The following is a 23,353-nucleotide window of genomic DNA, read 5'->3' as shown; positions in this document are numbered from 1 at the left end:
AGTGTTGATGATAAAATATTTAAGTTCTTGTTATAAGCAGTTCTGGGGTTAATTTTCCCGTAGAAACGCAAAGGCATTAGAGGCTGGAGCAATCTAGCACACTGGGATGGGTCTAAAACACAAACCCGTTTCTTATGTCAGTTGTCAATCACCCCTACTCAACGGCTCTGCTGGGAGGCATTCAGAATCTGCTTCCTGGAAGATGTAGCACTACATGCAAGGAACGCCTTTTTCTAGTGTTCTTTTTCTAGCCTGCTTTTGTACTGTGTCCTGAGCTGGCGCCTTGAAGGCAGAGACAGCCAGGCCGCCAAGGCAAGCTGTGAGGGCTGCCTGAGAACTGAAGAAGCGGCTGGACATTTTAGCATATCCAGGGCAGGAAGAAAGCTGTGGCGGACAGACGGAGAGCGGTGGGAGAAGAAAGAAAAAGGCTATAAAGAACCAGGGAAGAGAACCAGCACACCCTTGGTCTTCAGAGGCCTGCAGAGCTGTCAGATGCAGACAGGTCCAGAGAGCTGTTGACACTGGCTGCTATCAAGGAATAAAAGAATTCTGGTCAGCCCACCTGGAAGCTGCAATCCAGGCTCAGTCAGCAGCTCAGAAATTCTGTTTCCTGGGTCCACAAAAGGAGTTATTAGCACTTGTAAAGTTAGGGCATGCGTGGGTGCGACTGCAGTCCTGTTAGCATCCCAAGAGATAACAACTACAAAAGATACGATGAAGGGCCTCCCTTGCCTTCTCTACCCATATTTTCAGCTGAGAGCGGAAGGACTCCACCGGTTGGTTGGTAATCGGTCTACATGTACATAAGTATATTATGTAGCAGATGAAATGATGCGGTTAATGTGCACACACATACAAATGTGGGGAAATATGGTAGGTAACAGCACGCTGTTGAAAATGTTCAGACTGCGTTGTGAGACACACAGCCAAACTTTTCTAGAAGAGTGACCTCTGCCGGGAAAGGCCTCCCTTGCTGTCTTTCTCCTCCCCTTCCAGAATTTCACCAGGGAATCTTTGGTGGAGATGTAATGTATGAAAAGCAAACAAACAAACAAAATCGAAACACTGCCCATGCTTCACGGTGAATGTTATGTTAAAAATAAAAAGAAGTACTCGAGACAAAGCAACAGAAAGCATAGGATAGAGAATCTAAGTCGGTGTTAATTCCCTCCCTTAACTCACCCTGCTAATTTCACAAAACACGGTGAATGAATGAGTGAATGAACGCTACTTAAATAGTTTCCAGACAAGCAGTAAACGTGCATACACTAAAGTGTCACATCTCACTTCTCCAGGTCTGCGGAAACTCAAACTAATTTGAGTCACTGCCACCTGGGCGCAATGCTGACACTACCATGGTTCCAGCGAGAAGTTCTGTCAGACTTGAGGCTTGGAATCCTTGCCTCCATTATCCCTGTGGAGTTATCACTGCAGTATAGTCCGTGAGTTTTATGAATTTCACTATTTATATGTCACAATCTGGTTCCAACCACCACACAGATATGGCAGAGAAGGTGTGAAGCCGTCTTGGGTGGGTTCTGGCCTGGAAGGAAGCCACTTTCCTGTGTGTCATTAGTTTGGTCATTAACATGATTCCCTTTTTGCCATTTAATAGGGTGTCCCCTAAGATTTTTTTCACTGGATACTTTATTTATTGACATTTTAAATGTTGTCCCCTTTCCCCGTTCCCCCTCCCCCTGCTTCTATGAGGGTGTTCCCCCACCCACCCACTCCCATCTTCCGTGCCCTGGCATTCTCCTACAGTGGGGCATCCAACCTTCACAGCCCTCCAAGTTTTATCTAGAGTGACACCTAGTGGTTCTGTGTTATAAAAGAAATCTCTGGAAGGTAATTAAATTCTCCAAGTCCTTATACTGCAGCTGCCTTCTCCACTATAAAGGGTTACAGTGCAACCCTGGGCAGCGTGGGGTGATGTAGGAGGGGAGTGGGAAATGCTGTGGGTATCTCCTTCAGCTGGCTGAAGCACAGAGACACACACTGTGGAGGTTTCAGGGGAAGACGCCAACAACTCACATTTTTCTCTTCTGTTTTAATTTATGGTTATTTTTATAAAAAAGCAGAATGAAACCCAGAATGTGGCATTCCGTATTGCAAAGCCGTTTCAAAACCATCGCTCAGCAGACCCAACCGTGTGGTTTAGCAGTCACGTGTCTTATTCCTGTCTCTTGTTTTCTTTCCACTCATAGATCAGGAAAAAAAAAATTGGACAAAGTCAAAGGAATTCCCAGAGAACAGAGGGCTTCAATCCAATAAAACTTCCTTCTTAAATTTTACATACCGAAAGTAATATAGCAAACATTCATGTGTCAAGATTTTCTTCACTGAAAGAATGAAAATACTATGTTCAAAGTTGATCCTGTTTTGTTTTTGTTCTTGTTCTTGTTTTTGTCTCTCAATCCAGACCCATTAGCACCACTGATATTTATATTGTTTACTCCCCACTTCATTTTTGACAAAATAACTTATTCCATATGAAATGTATGATTTTGCAACTGTATTATTAAGGACATATTTTAATTATATACTGTATATTATTATACACCACAATTCATCTTTTAGCTTAATAGCTATTTGTACTTAGCGATATAATGTGAGTCTGATTCCTTTGCCTGCTGAGTTCCACTGAAGAAAGAGATTTGTTTGTCTCTTGTTGAACAATTTTTCAGTAATGTTTTCTAATCAAAAAACCATGTTATACCTACCTCCAAGTAGCTAATTATTCTAGTGTTGTCACTGTTTGGAACTGTGGCTCCCTGTGACTACCTGGCTTTGCACATGCCCACTCTCATGGTTACAGGGAGGCTCTGCATTTATTCATAACAGATATTTGATCTCTCTACACTCTATTCCCTGGTGTACCAGGATAAATATTGGTAAGAGCCATGCACACTACTTTCCTCTATCACTTTCTTTCCTTCCTTTTCATTTCTGATGGTGGTGGTGTCATTGGCCAATCCCCAATGTATATGTGCAAACCCCATGTTGGAAAATAGCGAGGAAGCTAGAGCCTTTGAACGAGGACTATTAGAAGCCAAGGAGGTCTGAGGAACCAGAAGGTAGTATGGGTCCGTGGTGTGCAACACTCCCTACGTGGATTAGAAGATTTGAATTACTTTAATAATGGAATGAACGTGCAACATTTTCTGCCTTTTATAACATAGAAACTTGTAATCATCCTACAAGGTAGAAATAAATAACAAGTACAAAAAATACCCCCAAGAAAGCCCAGAAATGCAAGCAAACAAAAAAATTTACAGTGTTTGGAAAAGGTAGAATTTTGAAAAGAGACTCTAAAAGAATAATAAGCTTCTTTATAAAAAGCCAGTGAGAACAAAACCAGGCAGGACTCAATGTAACAATGAAGGGCTGAAATAAGTGTTTTTCTTTCCAATTAACTGCTCAAGAAAAACCGTTGGAATTCAGTGAAAACATTGGTTCCATGGAACTTGTTTGGCCTGTTACCATCTTGCTCTTTCTAACCACAAAAGACTTAACAACTAACAACTTCACAACCAAAGCAACTGTGGAAATGGTGCCTCAGCCAGCACAGTGGGAGGAGAAAAGGGTTGTATCTTCCCACCAGTTCTCCCAGGAAGCCAGGCTATTTGACCTGTTTACCTTCCCCTCCTCCCCCTGGGGAAGCAACATTCCAAATGGTTGTCTTTTTCTACTCTGGCTCAGAGCTCATTCCATGCAACAGCCCTGTTGCCACAGTGTCTTAAAGCAGGCCATGAGGACTGCTTGGTTCAGCAATGGTCTTGGAAGACATGACCAAGTGTATCGAGTGAGTGACTGATGTGACACAGCAGTCAAAGGATGGACTGTCCACAGGGCACTGGGAAAGTGATGACTCATGGGTATCCCCAGGCTATGTGCAGGTGCAGGGCTATACACACCAAAGACACACCTGAGAAGGCCCAGGCTCTCACTACACTCTGGTCTGGTCAGTCTGCAACCTATAGGGAAAAGTCAAAGCAGAGTTATGAACTGCTGAAAATCTTAAAGACATTTAAACATCATAGACAGACAGACAGACAGATACACACACACACACACACACACACACACACACACACACACACTCAACACCTTGATGAAGGCTGGAAGACTACTTAGTTCAAACCCTTTTAGGAAGTCTGTCTAATATTAATAGAGGTCTATTAAAGTGAAGAGAGAATTCAGTAGTCACATATGACAAATGAGGGAATTTGCTACATTTATGAAATAAAAATTCATCTACACAAGAATAACAACAAACACTGACACTGATTATAGTCCTAAAAACATCCAGGTTTCAGTGAAAATTTCCTGTGTCTGACAAAGAAAAAGTCATTCATACACAGAGAGGAACTGATTAAATGTGTGTGTGTGTGTGTGTGTGTGTGTGCGCGCGCGCGCGCTATGCTTGTATATATGTTTGTGTATGTGTGCAAGTCAAAGTCTTCCTCTGTTGCTCTTTCCTTGAGTTTTTGATACTGAGTCTCTCGCTAAACCTAGAGCTCACTGATGGATTGGCCAGGCTGACTCCCACCAGACTCCAAGGACCTTTTGTGTCTCCCACTAAGATCCAAGGACCATTTTGTCTTTGCTTCTCCAGCACTAAGAAAACAGGCATGTGTCATCATGCCCAGCATTTTATGTGGGTGCTAGAAATTCAAACCCAGGTTCCTATTCTTGCAGGCCCCTAAGCAAAGACTTGTAATAAATTATTACAAGAAGAGTCAACTAAAAAGAATGTATAACGAACTGAAAGTACAGAGACAATGTCCAACAAAAACTACAAAATAACCAAATGTTATGTGAGATCCTGTCCATGGTAATCAAATAGAAATCATAAAAATCATAAAACAGATAAGGCAAACGAAATGTGCTGAGGTACTCAACCGCAAATCTGAGTAAGAGGAGGAAAAACATGAGGAAACCTGATGGCACGTTTACTGCTAGCCAACCTGAAGAACAGAAATAGAGAAAAATGAATAGAAGCTTATTTCTGTGGGACACCAGGAAGCATGCTGACTTACACATAACACACAACTTAGAGGGAGAAGAGAATGAAGGATAGGAAAAATATCTGCAAAGGTAATGGCCCAATGCTCCTGAAATCTAATGAAAACCATCAATTCTAAGAAGCTCAGCAAACTTCAAAGGGAGTCTCTGATGAGTTCTGAAGGATCTCTGAAAGAACCAAGTAAAAGTCACTATATTAGAACAGGACGTCATCAATCAAGGTAACCCGATCTGTGATCAGAAACTGTGGGGGACCAAAGGCAGTGGGATGCCATTTTCAAAGCACCAGAAAAAAAAAATCAACCAGCATTTCTAAATATAGCAAAATCACTCCCTGAAACTAGAGTACTGAAGACATTTGGACAAAATCCTTGCTTCCTTGATTTTATGATTTTGAACTTCTTATAATAAAATAATTATAATAGACAAAATATGAAGGGGTACTATCAGTAACACGACAAATACATAGAATGCAGAGCTAAAATTTGTAACAGCCAGTGTAGTTATCAGGAAAGAAGGTAGCTGCTTTGTTGCTGCCAACCTGCAAGCCCAGCTTCCTCAGGATGTTAAGGCTGGGCGTCACAAGTTCAAGGCGAGCCTGAACTATTAGGGAAACCTCTGTCTACAGAAGGTAGATATATAGGTAGGGAAGTAGGTAGATGATAAATGGATGATAGCTAGACAGACAGACAGATTAGATAGATAGATAGATAGATAGATAGATAGATAGACAGACAGACAGACAGATAGGATAGGATAGATGATAGATAATAGAGATAGATAGATAGATAGATAGATAGATAGATAGATAGATGATACAATAGACAGACAGAACAATTGATTGATAGATTGAATTAAAAAAAAAACTTAAATCTTAACTTTCATTGTTGAAAATTAGAAAGAGGAGATTGGATAATGTGATGGTTTGTATATGCTTGGCCCAGGGTATGGCACTATTAGGAGGTGTGGCCTTGGAGTAGGTATGGCCCTCTTGGAGTAGGTATGTCACTGTGGGCATGTGCTTTAAAACCATCAGCAGAGCTGCCTGAAAACCAGTGTTCTCATGTTTGCCTTCATGAACTCTCAGTTCTTCCTGCACCACGCCTGCTTGGATGCTACCATGTTTCTGTCTTGATGATAATGGACCGAACTTCTAAACCTCTGAACCTGTAAGCCAGGTCCAATTAAATGTTGTCCTTATAAGAGTTGCCTTAGTCCACGGTGTCTTGTCATAGAAGTAAAACCCTAACTAATACAGGCAGGACGATTGCCAAGGAAGAACCTCCAGGGAGTATCTTTCCAAAAACTTGAACACTGGCCATAGACCAAGCTACATCCACAATAGCAAAAACAACCAAGTGAGAGATCACAATACTTTCCTTTAGCATATGCTAATATTGCATTAAAGATAACAGGAAGAAAGAACTGTCCATGTGATATTTCTCACAATTCCAAAACGTGCAATATGGAGATAGATATGGAAGAAGGAACAAGACTGAACAACAGGTCTTGGACCCTAGTATGAGGAAAACTACTGTGAGAGCTGACATGATGCAGATCTCATAGCTCCTGCCCTGCGGCCTATGTGGGGGACCGTTTGTGCCCAAGTTAGCCTGGCACCCAACGGATATTTTCACCACCCATCCTGCAAGCTCAGCTGTCGTCATGTGCAGAGGAGGATCACAGGCTGGAGCTGAGTATAATGCAGAAATGAACACAGGGCTTTGGGAACCCAGTGTTTGTTTCACCACAGTTTAAGAGGGAGAACTAGAGCTGCCATGTAAAAGGGCCAAGAGAACTCAGCCCAGAGGGCTGCTCGATTGGGTCAAGAGTAGCCACGATGGAACACAGACATTAGTGAGTAATGACAGGACTATGGATAGAAAATTAATTCTTACAGCACAGAAGTTAGGCAGTTGCCTATTGTACTGCTCAAAGCATATTAAAGCATAAAGGCTGTGTGTGTGTGTGTGTGTGTGTGTGTGTGTGTGTGTGTGTGTGTGTGTGTCTGTCTGTCTGTCTGTCTGTCTGTCTTTCATCTGGGAACATAAATTGTCTAAGACGGGAAGGAACCCTGTGCCAAGATTTATTAAAATATTCTTACTACAATAGGCTCCAATTTTGCCATAAACCACCTCATGACTTATTTATATCTATTTGTACTCCTACAAATTACTTAAGAAATACTGGTGGGGTTTTTTTTAGCCCTTGCCAATGTTTAAAATGAACTGTTTTTAACTGTTACTTGATTTTGTTATACTTTTACTTTAGCTGGAAGTTAATAATTAATTGGTTTGTATTTCCATAAAATCAAGTCTGATTAATTTTTATTCCATATGCTTATTTGTCATTCAGTTCTCAGTGAGTCTTCTGTCAAAATTTATCCAACTATTGAACTGTATGGAGAATTTCCTTTTAGTAATCAGAAAGCTCCCCTCCTCAGAAGAGACAGTGCAGATGAGCATCCTTGTGCATACATTAGCACAATGTAGCCACGTGCCACATCCATTCCAGAATGGAATCTTTGAAACACACAGTTGCCATGACAGGTATCAACATTGCCAAGAAATCCCATGGTTGAAAATTATCCAAAAGTACCTTCGGTGACATTAGAGTTTCTCTTCACTACTTCATGTCATCAGAAAGTACAGAGAAATTGTAGACAAGTAAGTGGTTGTTTTATAATTTCTGTATGCTGCTAAAGGTCTGCTTTTTCTATATCTTCTCTTACTTTTCACTTATTACTGTTGCTTTATTAAAAGAAAACCAACTATGGATAAATTAGGAAATGACTTTGTCACCGACTCATGACAGAAAAGTCGTACAATCTGCAGTCTGGATGCTGGGAAAGCAGGAAACCAATGGCCCAGCCAATGACTGGTATCTGAGATCCTGAGAGCCAGAGAACTGATACCATACATTCCAGCCAAATTCTAAAAGTGTGAGACCACAAATGTTAAGCACAGGAGACTCTGACTTTGTTGTGCTTGTTGCTGTCCTTGACAGACTGGGTGATGCTCACCCATTGTTGTGCTTGTTGCTGCCCTTGGCAGACTGGGTAATGCCCACCCACACTAGGGACAGCTGCTTTCTATACAGTTTACCAACTGATATGGCAGTCTCTCCTAAAGACTTTCTCAAGGCACACCTAGCTCAGACTCCAATAACTATGCTGACTTAATAAATAAGTCAGCACACAGAATCCACCACCACAATATCTATCTTCTTTCCAGCTTCAATCACTTGCCGTTTGCCTTGCAAACACACGGGGCCATTCATGTTAACTTCCAACTAAATCGCCACTCAGCAGGTACCCACTAGAAAAATGTCTTCTCTAAACCGCTTAAGTTCTAAAATTGTATTTCTTTTCAGAAAAACGTTTTCTCCTCAATATAGCTAGATTTTAATATGTCTGGAAACAGATAAATTTCAAGCAGTGAAAACCTCCTAAGTTTAAATGCACAAATAATAAAAGAGCTAGGCATGGTGGTCTACGCCTGTGATTGCAGCCCCTGGGAGGCTGGAGTGGAAGGCTTCCAAGTTTAGCACCGGTGTTAGATGATGAGACTCATTGTCAAGAAAATCAGTGATTGTGCATTAATTACTAAAAGTAAACGTAACACAAAAACAGGATCGCAAAAATTATATCATGGAGAAAATTCTAGACCTATCCTAAAATTTCTTCATGTGAGAATTTTGGGGAACAAAGTGTTACTGAATCAAAGTCTTGATCTAGCACTAACTTCTTTTATTGAAACATGGAAAATTTAGAAATAAGAAATGCATATATTCCTGTTAGATGAGGTAGAAGGGGATTTGGGAATCAATATGACATGTTTCAGTTAGATCCATACAGAGGTCTATGACTACTGTTTGCAGATGGTTACCTTATCTTGGGTGATGGGAAGAGTGGAGAAAAGATTAGCAGCTTAGACAGAGAAATGAAATGGAATGCAGTCATTAGAAGACCATCTATGGCTCAATACTGAACTAAGGGGAAGCTAATGAGCCTGGACTAAACAGGAAGCAACAGACAAATTATAGAGACAGAGAATGGGTAGGGAGAAGGTCAATTCTGTAATACTCTAAGGCTGCGTATAAACTAGCAGGAAAAGAGTAAAGCTTGAATTTATGGAGTGAGACTTGCCCATTAATGAATGAATAGATAAAGAAAAAAAAATAAGGCAAATACAGTATAAAGTATTAAGGTATTGTTCTGTAATATGAAATAAATTATGTGATGTACACAAAAGTCTGTAGGACTAGAGATGTTTCTGTCGAGTGAATGAGGGCAGACTCAAAAGGCAAATACCCCATGAGCCCTCTCACGAGCAGAATCTTGATTTCAAGACAAGAAAGTAAGAGAAACATTGCGAAGAGAAGGGTCGGCAGGAGGGCCTATGAGCATGGTAATGTGGGGGTAAAGACAATGAAAATGTGATGTGTGTGCGTGGAGCACCATGGTGAAACCCCTTATTTTCTACAACGAGCGTATGCTAATCAAAGGTGAGGCTAACATCAAATCCCATATCTACTTCTGGCACAGAAGTATGGGAATTCTCCATAAGACAAAGCAATGGATGTGAGAGTACCACACTCTTCAATATGCAATCATTTCAAAGGAAGCAACATAAACAGGGACTCCATTAAAAATGGAGCAATGAAATGCCAATGAAACAACTGGGAAAATATTGTTAAAGCTTAAATAACCTAGATTTCTACATTGAATAAACAAATTGTATCTATGTAAAGTGAGTATAAAAGTAGAGGTGGAAGAATTTAGAGAACAAATGTTGCAACTTGGGGAAGCGGAGGAGAAAATAGAACAAGGGCCATGATGGAAACAGAGCAAACACAATCAACACTCTGTGGAAGATGCTAAGTATGCATAAGAGACGAGGGAGAGCTAACACGGCCTGCAGGATTTGCATCACTCCCAGAAAAAAATTATATGAATCAAGATACTTAACTAAATAATAGGCTTGCCCTAAATAATAGGCTGCAAATCCCACTGTACCTCTAGAGAAGTTAAAACAACCAGTGCTGACTTAAATGCTCTTAAAGCTACACACTTAAAAGATAAATAAGTGGGGTTGGGGATTTAGCTCAGTGGTAGAGCGCTTGCCTAGCAAGCACAAGGCCCTGGTTTCGGTCCCCAGCTCCGAAAAAAAAAAAGAAAAGAAAAGAAAAAAAAGATAAATAAGCAAATCTTTGAAAATCCAGGGCAAAGTTCTACACAGAAGGAAGAGAAAGAGTAAGCTAGTCTCCCCCTCTTCCACAGAAGAGCTAGAGGACAATGGAGCAACATCTAAGAAACCCTCCTGAAAAACAAGGTAGCCCATGAGTGCTATAAACGACCAATTTTTTTTTCAGTAAAGTAAAACAAACAGTTCTGAACATGAGAAGAATTGGAATGTAATTGCCAATAAGCTCTTCAATAAGCTAATAGAAAAGAAACTTTTATTAGCTCAGCAAGAAATGACCAAAGAAAGCCTGGCCCTGTGCATGGACTTCATTCAAATATAGAGCTGAAGCCTAAAGGAAGGTGAGGGCACCATTAGGAAACTGTATGAAAAGGATTATATAAGTGGCTCACTAATAAAGTAATAAAGTAGAAGATATGAAGAAGGTCATATAAGTGCAATGATTGCTTCCTGTTAATACTTAGAGCTTATTAACTAATCAAGTACTACAAACAAAGACATGAAGATTTTACTAAGCAACTTAGTCAAGTACAATTTTATGTGGAGTGAAGAAGAGAAAATACAAGTGAGAAAATTTGGTATTTGCTCCTATTTGGGAAGCAGCAAGTTCTGCCTAAAGTTTATTTAACTTAAAAAGCAAGTCAACTAATCTTTGTTTCAAAAATATAAACCCTACTGAGGACCGGCCCCAGTTTGGGAGAGAGTCCTGAGGAAGAGGTGTTTGGGAGCAACTTATGAATGACTCAAAGTTGGTGATGGATGCAACCTGACAGTTCTGTGTATAGCTCTCTGCTCAAGATGGCTCTCGCCTGCAAATCAAAGTTTAGTCTTTATTTTGTATAAGCTACTTCCTTAGGGATTGCATAACAATTCATTTACCTCAGGTTCCCTTTTGATTATCCCACAAATCAGCATTTTATGACTTTATCCCCTTGACTCTAAAGGCAGAGTGACATGTCCAAAGCTGCCAGTTCTGCTTGCTGGCACTAGAACATGGAACCCATTGTTCTATTACATTATCACCCATTTTCCAACTCCTCACTGCCTAAGCTTGCTCTGTAGACAGACCTTGAACTTGGTTCTGCCTCCTGAATGCTGGGATTAAAAGTGTATAACATCATACCTGGACCTAAGGTTTTCTTCACCTAGAACTTGCTCTGTCCCAGACTGGCCTTGAATTTAGAAATCTGCTTGCCTTTATCTTCTGGGATTAAAGGGGTGTACCACTTTGCCTAGGCCTAAGCTTTTCATGGCCGCTATTCTTCAAGATCCAGACCAGAAGCCTGTGTCTTCAAACCTCAAAATCTAGATCACAGGTATTCCCTCCATTTCTGGATTGCAGCTCATTCCAGTTGAAAAGTCCAAACTATTCCTTGTTCAACTGCAAACACAAACAATAAGTTTAGCTGGGTGGGATCTTGCCCTTAGATCACCACTACCTAAATCTCTTTATCTCCTTTCTTAATATCTTTCTGACAAAGCTGGTTCATTAACACAACTGCCTCTATTCTTTCATGTCTTCATACAATTCGTATTACATCCTTATATTTTGCATAGTTGAGAAATCCTGTAAAGAACTGTTCTTACACTGCTTTATATATTCTTGAACTCATATTTCAGAGTTCTTTCCCATGACCTGAAAGGCTGTCCTGAGGGTCACAGAATTTCCATTTGCCTAGGAACATGGACATCTTCTCAATTCTTGGAATCACGCTGTTTCTGATTTTCATGGTGTCATTAACCTCAGCAGGGAGAACATTCCCCAACAGAAGAACGTAAAGTAAAATAATACTTCTTATATGAACAATTTTCAGCACTCAAGAAGAACTACATCCTGCTGGCTGTGCTCCAGGGGCAGGAACTGTGTCATACCATTTCTTCCACAGCCATGCTGGACCTGGCACCTTCCTATTAAAAGAGTACATGAACACTGTCCATCTGTCCCTCTCCCTCCCCCTCCTCTTTCTCTCCCCTCTCTCTGCCCCTCCACACACACACAATGAAAAAACTCTTGAAAAGCTCTCAGGGAGAACTTTCCCTCGGGATGGAGATCCTCTAACTCCAAAGACCAGACCGAGACACCACAGGATGCAATCAGCAAGAGGATTTGGTTTATTGTCGGGATACACAGGCACAGGCACCTGCGGGTGCTTCAGTCACTCGGGGGACTGGCGCCCCACGGAACCAAGGATGGGCTTTTATAGGATTTTGGGGAGCAGAAGCAAGCATACAGAAGCAGATGCATGGTTACAGGGATATAATTGGTGGATTCTAATGTGGCAAGGGTTTAGCCCGGGGGCAAGTTTCCTAGCTACCTTTCTGAAACATAAGGGCTGACTCGGCCCCCCAAGGGTTCAGCCCGGGGGGCAAGTTTCTTAGCTACCTTTTTGGAACATAACGATTGACTCGGCCCCCCACCAGGGTGTGGGACCTCTCCCGGGGCTTTTTTCATTGTCAGGTGCTCAACCGCAGTCGTCCTGTTGCCAGGCCTTCAACCAAACACATCCTGCTTGGCAGCTGCTTTGTACTCAGTGTTTTAACCTTTCTCTGAACCAGTCATCTTAAGTACAGCCTTGCAAAATGGCGTTACTGCTGCTAAGCTGGGGTCTTTCACTCTTAATAAAAGATTTTAAAATAACAACAAAAAAACAGCCTAAGCTGTGTGGACATCCTGCTGCTTTAATAAATGGGAATGGATTGAATTTATTAAATGGGTGTGAATTGGATAGCTATTAAAAGACATGAATCTGGTTAAATTATAACTAAGTGCCAGCAATAGAGTTTACAGTGTTAGCATCTATAAATGAAGTCTTTCAAAAGATTAAGATTAAACAGGTTGAAAATAAAAAGACAGGGAAAAACCCTACTGGAAACAGAGCAGTAAGGACAAGACAGAACAGAAAAGCTGAGTTGAGCTTTGAAGTATTGTATATGAAATTTTTATTGTTTTTACAAAGAATTGCACACTGAGAATGTACAATTCATAATGAGTACAATTATGAAAAGCCTACCTATAAAAAAAGACAAACCTCAATATTTTTGAACCCAATGTTCCTGCCTCATAAAGTTAAAATAAGAACTGAGCCTCTGAACACACTGGCTTTCATTTTTATTACACATGAGGTAAAGGGATTTTGGCTGTAATTAAGGGTAATAATAAATTGTCTTTGAATTAATCTAAAGAGAGATTATCTGAGAGGGCCTGACTGAACTTCAGGAGCCCTGTAGTTTCAATCTCTAGTCTGTTGGAAACAAGACAGTTTGATCAGTCATGGATAGGGGCTTTATGATGGGGAACTGTGGGTGGGTTCTAGAAGATAAGAAATGGCCTTGGCCCAAACTGACAGAGAACAAGGCAGAAGCCTGATGGACTCAAGATGTGTTATACAAATAATCTAAATGACCTTGAAAGAAGACCAGCCTCAGACCATAGAACAGTCCTGGCTCACACGACTGTGGCTGGGGAAAAGGGACCCTGGGCAGAGGGTATAAAAAAACCTATGCTTAGCTTTGGACCTACAGAAACTGAAATGACAAAGCGTAGTTGATCATTAGGAAATTGAATGTGCAGTACTTTGGGACCTAAGATGGGAAATTAATTTTGTATTAATGCCCTGTATTCCCTTGTAGCACCTTGAAGATTAACTCACTTCAAGTGGCAGTATGGCCCAAGAATACTCAAACACAATAAGATTTTAGTGAGAGAGAGAGAGAGAGAGAGAGAAAGAGAGAGAGAGAGAGACAGAGACAGAGACAGAGAGACAGAGACAGAGAGACAGAGAGACAGAGACAGAGAGACAGAGACAGAGATAATCTGTTCTTGTTTCCCAGTAAAACATTTACAGAACTTGCATACCACTATATATATTATGATAGGTATTTTTGTATAAATTCCATAAGAATAGAAATAACAAATATTCTCTGATCATATGCAAAAATAGAAGTGGGAAACTCTAATACATATACATATATTAAATTTTCTGATAATATTGGATCGATGATCTTGTCACAGAAAACTTTTTCTGTTCACAATTTTATCAGTTATATTCAGGATAACCAACAAGAATACACTGATATCTTATCAGAAAATTTTGCCACAATAAAAATTATTATGAACAGCTTCTTTTTATTAAAAATAATGCTGAGATTTGAATTATAGATTGGATCATAGGCTCCAGAACACCCTCTGTTTAGAACAAATGCCACTCAGCTTTGGCACATTGCTCTTGCATGAGATCCCCTAGTGTTCGCCACTTTCTGTTAAGTGTTGCTCTGGAATAGACATTACGGATGTTTGTGTGTGTCTGTGCGTGTGCGTGTGCGTGTGCGTGTGTGCATGTAGTTTCACCATCTAAATCAGCACAACTTGAGTTTTAGAGAGAAGGTCTAACTAAAGTAACAAGAGAATTGTTTGCATTGTTCCTTACATATTCCTTTTCCTCTTCTTGCCTAGTGACCCGTCTCCAGACTCTGCAATCCTCTGTGATTTGGTACCATGTGGTATGTGATATTCTAAATGAGCACTAGTGCATCTGACATCTCCAGGGGAAACATTACACTCACAGCCTTATTGCCAGTTAAAATGAAAACGTCACTTGTGTGGGTAACAAAGAGCAGGAAGGCACTCCAGTGGGAACCCAGTTTTTACCTTATTCTCTCCTATAGCACTATGATCTCATTCATTTGGAAATGGCCCTCAGCACCAAGTTAAAAGGATCTACACCAATCCTCCTGATTCTCAACACCCCCACCAAACCCTGATGGTTCCACAAGTCTCATCACTCTAATACCATTACCGAAGAAATCATCAAACTGCGGCCCCTCTCCCTTAGCTCCACATCAGATGACATTATTTCTCTGTTTAGAAGCCATCCTGCTTTTCATCTCTCTTTCTACTTATCTTCTATGATTTCCCCCCCAGACTTTTCTTGGTGTTCATTACTAGAGGTCAGAGAAGTAATTTTTCACTTTAGTGCTCTTCAAAGTGTGTAAAATACCTATCAGTTTCAGTAGTTATTCATCCATCAGTTTTTTTAAAAAAAAACACAACATATTGAACTTTTAACAAACTATCACCATTTTACTATCAATATTTAATTTAAGTCAACATTGGTGCAAAAAATAGCATCACAATAAAATGTAATATTTTTAGGAGTGGGTCAGAATAGTTATTAAAACATTTCTTAAAAACAAAACAAAACAAAATAAAACAACAGGGTTGGGGATTTAGCTCAGTGGTAGAGCACTTGCCTAGCGAGCGCAAGGCCCTGGGTTCGGTTCCCAGCTCCGAAAAAAAAAAAAAGAAAAAAAAAAAAAAAGAAAACAAAACAAAACATTTCTAGGGGTTGGGGATTTAGCTCAGCGGTAGAGCGATTGCCTAGCAAGCGCAAGGCCCTGGGTTCGGTCCCCAGCTCCGAAAAAAAAAAAAAAAAACATTTCTCGATAGTTTTATTATGGCCCTAGGTATAAAAAATTACTGATCATTAAAAATAAAACATCAGTAACAGTTGATGGACAAGTTGAATTTTGCCAGCCTGGACATGAGGTCATTTGTCAACATCTGTAACTCAAAGGAAGGAAAAAGTAAAAAAAGAAAGTGTTAGCATTTTATTCACTCACTTACTCATTCACACATTCAAAAGTAGCTTTTAGAGTATCTGTGATAAGTGCAATATCATGCTGTAGTTCTGAGATGCAAAACAACAAAGTGCAGGAACTAGTTTCAAATTGCCTGTGGTCCAATGGAAAAGTGAACTACAGTAGCACTAAGAAATGTCTTCTACGGAAGGTACAGCAGGTGGGATGAGACAGGCACATGCTCGAAGGCACCTTCAGACTTGCCTGTGGTTAGAGAAGACGCCAATGGACTTTGTAAGGTGGGTGAAATATCCAGTTGAAAGAGAAGTTCATCCCAGGAAGAGGATGGAGCATGGGTATGGAAAAAAGCAAAGCAAGAAAGAAAGCCACGCAATTGTGTATTTTAGGTACAGTGCCCAGGACACAGAGTCTAATTGGATTTTCCACCTAGCAGTTTCTTGAACTTTCAGGTTATACTACTGAGGATTAGGGTGGGGTGTGGCTGGAGCATAAGGATTGGGTAGAGGGGAGACGCAATGTTATGAGGTTAGAAAACTGTTCTCAGCCACTGCTGTGGTGTTGGTGTATGTCTCAAACCAAGATGGCTCTTCAGAACTCACCTTCTTTGAGGCACAGAAGTAGATGAGTCTTCTGCTTTATGCCAACCAGTCGTATGCAACTAATGACTTCAGCTATTAGCTGAAGGTTTTCCCTAGAGAGGGGGCACATGTTCTGATGAGAGGCTAATGACAATTTCAGACTACTCAGAAAGCTCTCAGCTGCCAATCCTACCAGCAACAAGAAAATGTATTTTAACTCTGAGGCAAAGAGGGATGATTGACAAGGGCTTCACAGTCTCCACTCAGGACAACAGGTGCATGTGAAGTGAAAATTTGAGGTCGGAAGTGGTACCAGTTGTGGATAAGGTAGTCTGCCTAAACACACAGTTGCCAGTGTTCCTTTGAGACGCATTAACAGGTTATAAATGTTGACTCACTGAATCAAGGGACTCATATTGCTTCAAAAGAATACTAGCTTTCAGAAGTGGGCGAGACAGCTCACATGTTAAGAACACTTGCTGCTCTTGCAGGAGGCTGGGTTCAGTTCCCAGCACCCATATTGGACAGTTCTTAGCTGCCTGTAACTCTAGTTTCTAGAAATTAAATGTTCTCTCATGGTCTCATATGTACGTGTGGTACATATACAGATAAGTACACACACACACACACACACAACCACACACACAACCACACACCTTTTAAAAAAACATGAATGATAACTCTAAAACAGAAAAACCCAAAAAATAAATAAATAAACTCGTTTAGAAGTCACAGTAAGTATCTGACTGGAAGATATCATTAAAAAGGGATAGTGGAAATCATCTTCAACTTGTTGCTGGACCTTGAAAGAGACACTCCTCTAAGGGAATGGGTTCCTAGTTAGCAGGGAATTGCAGCCACCACCTGCTGGGGAAGGAATAATGACCACTGGGAAGGAGATAAGACATAAGACCTTGTGTTGTGAATGGAAAAAGAAAGATAGAAAGAAGGAAACAGGGAAGGAAGGGCTGGTGGAGGAAGGAAGCTAGAGCTACAATCGGAGGAGGGGCATGGGAAGGAGAGAGGGCCAGGGAGAGGGAGAGATCTACAGACAGAGACAGAGAGAAACAGCAAACCTCCCTGTTGAAATAACAACTCCAGCTAACTCCGAGCAGCTCTGAGTGCTAAAAACAAATGATACTCATTCGAGTGTCATAACTACCGTCTAGGGGAAGTACTACTGCTATGCCCACTTTGAGAAGAAGCAAATGTTGGCAGGAGATGAGACATAATTGTTGAAGTAACAGAGCCAGTAAGCAAACTCCAAGTCTGATAGTAGAGTTGGTAGCCTAGCACCATGACTGTTGGTACTAAAACAAAACCACATGCCTGCCCTGGGGACTGAGAACAGTTACTGAATGAATAAATTATGGTGTTAAAGGTTTCAAATAAAAAGGACTCAACGTTATCAATGATAATAACTAGGACTTTGTTTTTTTATTTATTTAAAGTTTTTCATGCAATATATTGTTGGCTTTCCTTCCCTCAACTCTCATTGATTCTCCTTACCTCCCAACCTGTCAAATTTTATTCTCTCTCTCTCTCTCTCTCTCTCTCTCTCTCTCTCTCTCTCTCTCTCTCTCTCTCAAAAAGAAAACCCACAAAAATGAAAATCAAAGCAAAGAACCAATAAGACAAAAAAGACGGTGGAGTTTGTTTTGTATTGGCCAACTATTCCTGGGCATGGGGTCTGCCCTATAGTGTGTTGATATGCTTAATGATGCTCCTTTAAAGAAAGTTGATTTTCCCTTTGCTGGGTTAGTTATCAACTACAAATAACTCCTTGGCTAGGGTGGGACCCTGTGTTCACTTCCCCCTCTCACTGCTGGGCCCCCATCTAGCTTGAACCCATGCAGGTCTTGTGCTTCCTACCACGATCTCTGTGCGTTCATATATACATCCATCCTGTTTTATCTGGAAGACATTGATAAAGTTAGGTACTGTTAATAACGGAAAGTGGTAGGTAAATTTTTGAAGTTGAAATATTCAGTAAGGTGACAAGCCACCTAGTAGGAAAGGGTGTTGTACTTGAAAATCACCTGGAAGACTTTTTAAAGCTACCGATGTCTATACTTGGTAACAAATATCTAGAAGTGTAGCTTCTCTCTTTTTAGACCCTTTATGCATGACAGAACATTCTGAACATTACTGATTTCCAAGGATACAAGGCCAGTTGGAACCTGACTTATGAGAAAAGCCCTGGATTTTTCTCATAGAGAACTATTCAAAGACAGATCATTAGGTTAGCCAATGCTAAAGGGACAGGAGCCAGTGCATTTCTGGCCCAATGGAAAACAGCTTCACATTGTAGTGAGGGTTGTCTGCATACAGATTTTATGTCCTTGCAGAAGTCTGTGGTAGGCTAACAACACACATCCCCAAGGGTCATTCCTTAAATACTTGCTATTGTAGGAGAAAGAAAAGGCATTTTAGAGAAAGGATAATAACTTCTGTGTATCATCCACTCGGAGTGATCTCTAGGGAGGAGGGGCTAGAGCGTGTTTCATGTTCTGCACATGCAACAGAATGTCAGGCCTGGAGGGGAATGTCCCTTTCTTACTTCAGACCCCAACTAGGAAGTTTTTCTAATTCTAATAAAGAAACCTTTTATTCTACTCAAAATTTGACTTATTTTCAGATTTGCTTTTTATATTTTAATGCCACCACAACCAAAAAAATAATCAATGTCAGGGCCAATTTTTTGGGGGGAGGGCTTTTTCCTTAACCCCCCCACCAAAGAGTTTTATACTTTTCATATTACTTTTAAGTCTTTAGTGGATTAAGGCTTAATTTTGGTATACCACACAAGACAAGGGTCCAACCTCGGATACCACTTATTGAGGACTCCATTCTTCAGCCATTTTATGTTTTTGGTACCATACCAGGGTACCATCTCTGGGTAAAATTATTCCTGAAACCTCCCTTGAACTTCATTGATATTTGGGTTTGTTTTCAGTCCTCCCTGTCATCACATTACAATGGGCGATGCCTCCATTTTTCTCTCTCTGCATTGATTTGGCTATGTGGGAACTAGTTTTCCATTTTGGAGGAGGAGCATTGCATATTCCTACTGAGAGCTCTTTAGTTGCCCCCATTAAGCAGCTACATGGTTATGTCCCAGAGCTGTGCATTAAATGGCTCTTGACCCTCATTCTCTAGTGTGAATTTAGGTGCTCTGTGGTAAGACTTGACTTCAGTTATCCTGCTGACATTTCCCTAAGTTGAATCATGAGATTGTACCCGTCTACACCTATACTTTGCACTCAACTTTTCAGTGGTAGATAGACACATACCTGGTAAGGACATCTGTACAAATTTAGTCTGAAATGCTCTGTCTTAGTCAGGGTTTCTATTCCTGCACAAACATCATGACTAAGAAGCAAGTCTGGGAAGGAAAGGGTTTATTCAGCTTACACATTCACAATGCTGTTCATCACCTAAGGAAGTCATAACTGGAACTCACACAGGGCAGGAAGCAAGAGCTGATGCAGAGGCCATGGAGGGATGTTACTTACTGGCTTCTTCCCCTGGCTTGCTCGGCTTGCTCTCTTATAGAACCCAAGACTACCAGCCCAGGGACAGCACCACCCACAATGGGCTGGGTCCTCCCACCTTGATCACTAGTTGAGAAAATGCCTTACAGCTGGGTCTCAGGGAAGCATTTCCTCAACTGAGGCTCCTTTCTCTGTGATAACTTCAGCTTGTGTCAACTTGACACATAAAACCAGCCAGTACATGCTCCAAAAGCATAATGGCTGGCTGTAAAAACCACTTACACTGTGGGTTGAACCAGAGAACTTCTAGTTTTAATCCTGTGAACTCTGTAACTACAATCCAATTTTCTTTTTTTAATTCTTCCTTTATTCTCTGTTTTGGGAGATCATCACATGGTGTCATGAATATTACTGAATTGTAATTGTTTATTCCTTGGGTTTGGGGTTTTTTCTGTGCCTTAGCAGCTCAAAGCTGAAATCCTATTGGATACATACTCGGGCCTGTTAAGTGAACAATCCATGATTTTGGCCATGAACTCCAGGTATGTAAGCTATAATGTTCCCTGATTTCACTAACTAAATAATCTTGCAAATGTTATAGATTTAAAACATAATGATAAGGAGTTAATTATTCACAATTCCTTCAGCCTAGTTCAGCAAATATAGTTTCTCCCTTAAGGTCTCTCTTAGAGTTACTGGACTGTATGGATAATCAGAAAAGATTTGGTCAATGGTGGTCAGGTTTCTTTTGCAATCATGTTGAAGATGCTTACTAATACCAGAAATATTGACATGTGTAAAACATAGTATCATTGGCTAGAGAAATGTGGTAAGAATTCTGCCCAATTACCTGAGGCACAGTGTGGATTTGTAGATCTGCCTGGGCATGTAATCAATCTATAACTGTATTTCTCTGGAAGTGTTCTGATTTCTAAACAACCACATACCATATTTTCAAAGAACTTCATTCTTTGGTACTTAAAGCATCATTGTTAAGAGATTTTTGAAATTTGTGTACCATATAAAGACCAAAACTACATCTCATGCCTAATATTTTCATTCTAAGAAAACTCCAATCAAGTTAAGTTATATTTGAAATCTCACTGACTTAGTTATTCTATTCCTTTTTCTTATCAGTTTTGTCGATCCTCTGATGCAGTTTGAATCACAGTTGAGGATAATACAGCTATCTTTCAAAAAGGTATTTTCCATGCCAAGTCTTAGCATAGTGAAAGCAATGGGGTGGACCTCTGAGGACACTGAGGACCTGGAGGTAGGCTCTTTCTTCCTTTACTAATGACAAGGTCTTGGCATACACTGCAGCAACCAGCATAGTGCACCTATGTGCTTAGAATTTGTCTATATCTTCATTGTTCTAACATGTAATACTTTTCTCACTTATCCATACCCCTGAAATCTTCAGGACTACAGCCACTGGATTTAACAGATAGCACAAACTTATAGGAACAAACGAGTGAAGATAGTTTGACTTAATTGGTTTAGGAGGAGAAAGGAGCTTGTTGGGAACTACTGAAAGCAGGGAGGGGGCAGACAGAAATGTACAAGAAGCTTCCTAAGATGCACAACATTTCTGGTTTCTGTCTTGTCTACATTACTACATCATACTTGTAGTGGAAGATGTTAATGAGTGAGAGAAGATGCTAATGAGTGAGAGAAGACACTAATGAGTGAAGTCATAGCAGCAGAGTCACCTGCCCCTCACCTTTCTCATACTCAGTTTACAGGGAGAAAGTAGGATGCTTAAATGCAAAGCTATACATATTTAGTAGAATTTTATTTAAGACTGGCCGATTACACATTTCTGTTTTGTATTTCAGAATTTGTACCAAAATATTTTCAACATATTTGAAGACACTCTTCTTATTTTAGTGTCTAAAGACTTCTACAAGATACAAATCTTAAAGGTAAAAAGCAGAGCAAATTGTTTAACTAGAAATATAAACAGGGGGCTGGAGAGATGGCTCAGTGGTTAAGAGCACTGACTGCCCTTCCAGAGGTCCTGAGTTCAATTCCCAGCAACCACATGGTGGCTCACCACCATCTGTAATGCTCTCTTCTGGTGTGTCTGAAGACAGCAACAGTGTACTCATGTACATGAAATAAATAAATCTTTAAAACAAAAAGAAATATAAACAGATTAGAGCAGTCTGCTTATTTCTGATTGGCCATATTTGTCTCTTCATCTGGAATGTTGGAATTTCCTTTTTCCAGATTGCCAATGATGTGAAATTACAGACTTAGCAATTTACTTTGAGTTGTTAAAAGAAAAAGTTTTGTGAAATAGTATTGATGGCTACTGAAAAGTCAAGTCCTCTGCAGGAATTGTGAGAGTGAGGGGAGAGGAGGGCAGGAAAGAACAGTAAACTCCTTTCCAGTCTATACAACAATGGCACAGCAACTCTGTGATGATGCATGTTTACGTTATGTTGACCACTGCTGGAGCCAAGGACTCTGTCTTAGCTTAATTTCTGTTGCTGTGTTAAACACTGTAACCAAAATCATTTTAGGAGAGGAAGGGGTTTACTTGGCTTACAATTGAAGGCTATAATCCATAATTCCAAGGTAGTCATGCTGGCAGGAACTCAGACAGATGCTCATACCATATCTGCAGACAAGAGCAAGAAAAAAAATACACCCTGCTTTCCTGCTTGCTAGGATGCTGGTGATCAGCTAGCTTTCTTCACTTACATAGTTCAGGACCAATTGCTCCAGGAATAATGTCATCACAATGGATTGGATCTTCCTGTATCACTCATCAGTTAGATCAGTTCCTTGTAGACACAGCTGGAGGCTTAGGAAATTTCTCAGTTGGGTCCCTTTCCCAGGTGATTTGAGGTTATGCCAAGTTGACATTTAACAGGAACCAGAATACATGCCCATGTACAGCTTAGCTTCCTGTACACAATTCCCTGTGCTTTATCCAACATTCATATATTAGACTCTAGGTTCTCCAAGGCAACAGTGTTGAGAGCTTTAAGAGTTGGGTGGATCATGAGAAGTACTCCCTCAGCAACTAATACCATATCATGAGCTCTGGATAAAAAGAGGGACTTTCCTTCTTCCTTCTCTTTCCCATTTATACTCTTCCCCTTCTCTTCCCACAATGGGATGTGCAGCAAGAAGGGCTCCTTGACCCTGAACTACCTCTTAGCCTCAAGAATTAGAAGAATTTCTAAGAATACTTTATTTTTAAATCACCTACTTTCAGATATTCTCACATAATTTGAAATGGACTTAGATAGAAAATTGGTACAAAAAATAGGACTGTTCTTATAACCGTATATACACATATGAAATCAGTTTGGAAAGTGGGTGACACAGGCTATGAATAGAAGTTTAGTAGCCATTGTGAGAGCCTGAAGATGAGTTATAGTAGAATCCTAAATCTAAATCTTCTTATGGACGACTTTTAAGGTCCCAGTCAGGGTAC

At 40.4% G+C, this 23,353-nt stretch overlaps 1 protein-coding gene across 3 annotated transcripts in view; it reads left to right on the top strand.

Annotated features, from left to right (window-relative positions):
* The first annotated feature begins 7,582 nt into the window (after positions 1–7,582).
* Mroh9 (maestro heat-like repeat family member 9) overlaps positions 7,583–23,353 on the top strand; it is a 69,135-nt gene continuing 53,364 nt past the window's right edge. Inside the window, 5 exon segments of one of the 3 annotated variants that reach the window (NM_001430807.1) lie at positions 7,583–7,694; positions 14,686–14,732; positions 20,368–20,444; positions 21,040–21,175; positions 21,741–21,827. In NM_001430807.1, the coding sequence (NP_001417736.1) occupies position 7,694; positions 14,686–14,732; positions 20,368–20,444; positions 21,040–21,175; positions 21,741–21,827 (348 nt within the window). In that variant the 5' untranslated portion in view covers positions 7,583–7,693. 3 annotated transcript variants of the gene reach the window in all.

The sequence above is a fragment of the Rattus norvegicus genome, chromosome 13 (genome assembly GCF_021556685.1).
Source record: "Rattus norvegicus strain SHRSP/BbbUtx chromosome 13, alternate assembly SHRSP_T2T, whole genome shotgun sequence".
Taxonomy (NCBI): Eukaryota; Metazoa; Chordata; class Mammalia; order Rodentia; family Muridae; genus Rattus; species Rattus norvegicus.
This window is presented reverse-complemented; position numbering and strand designations above follow the sequence as displayed.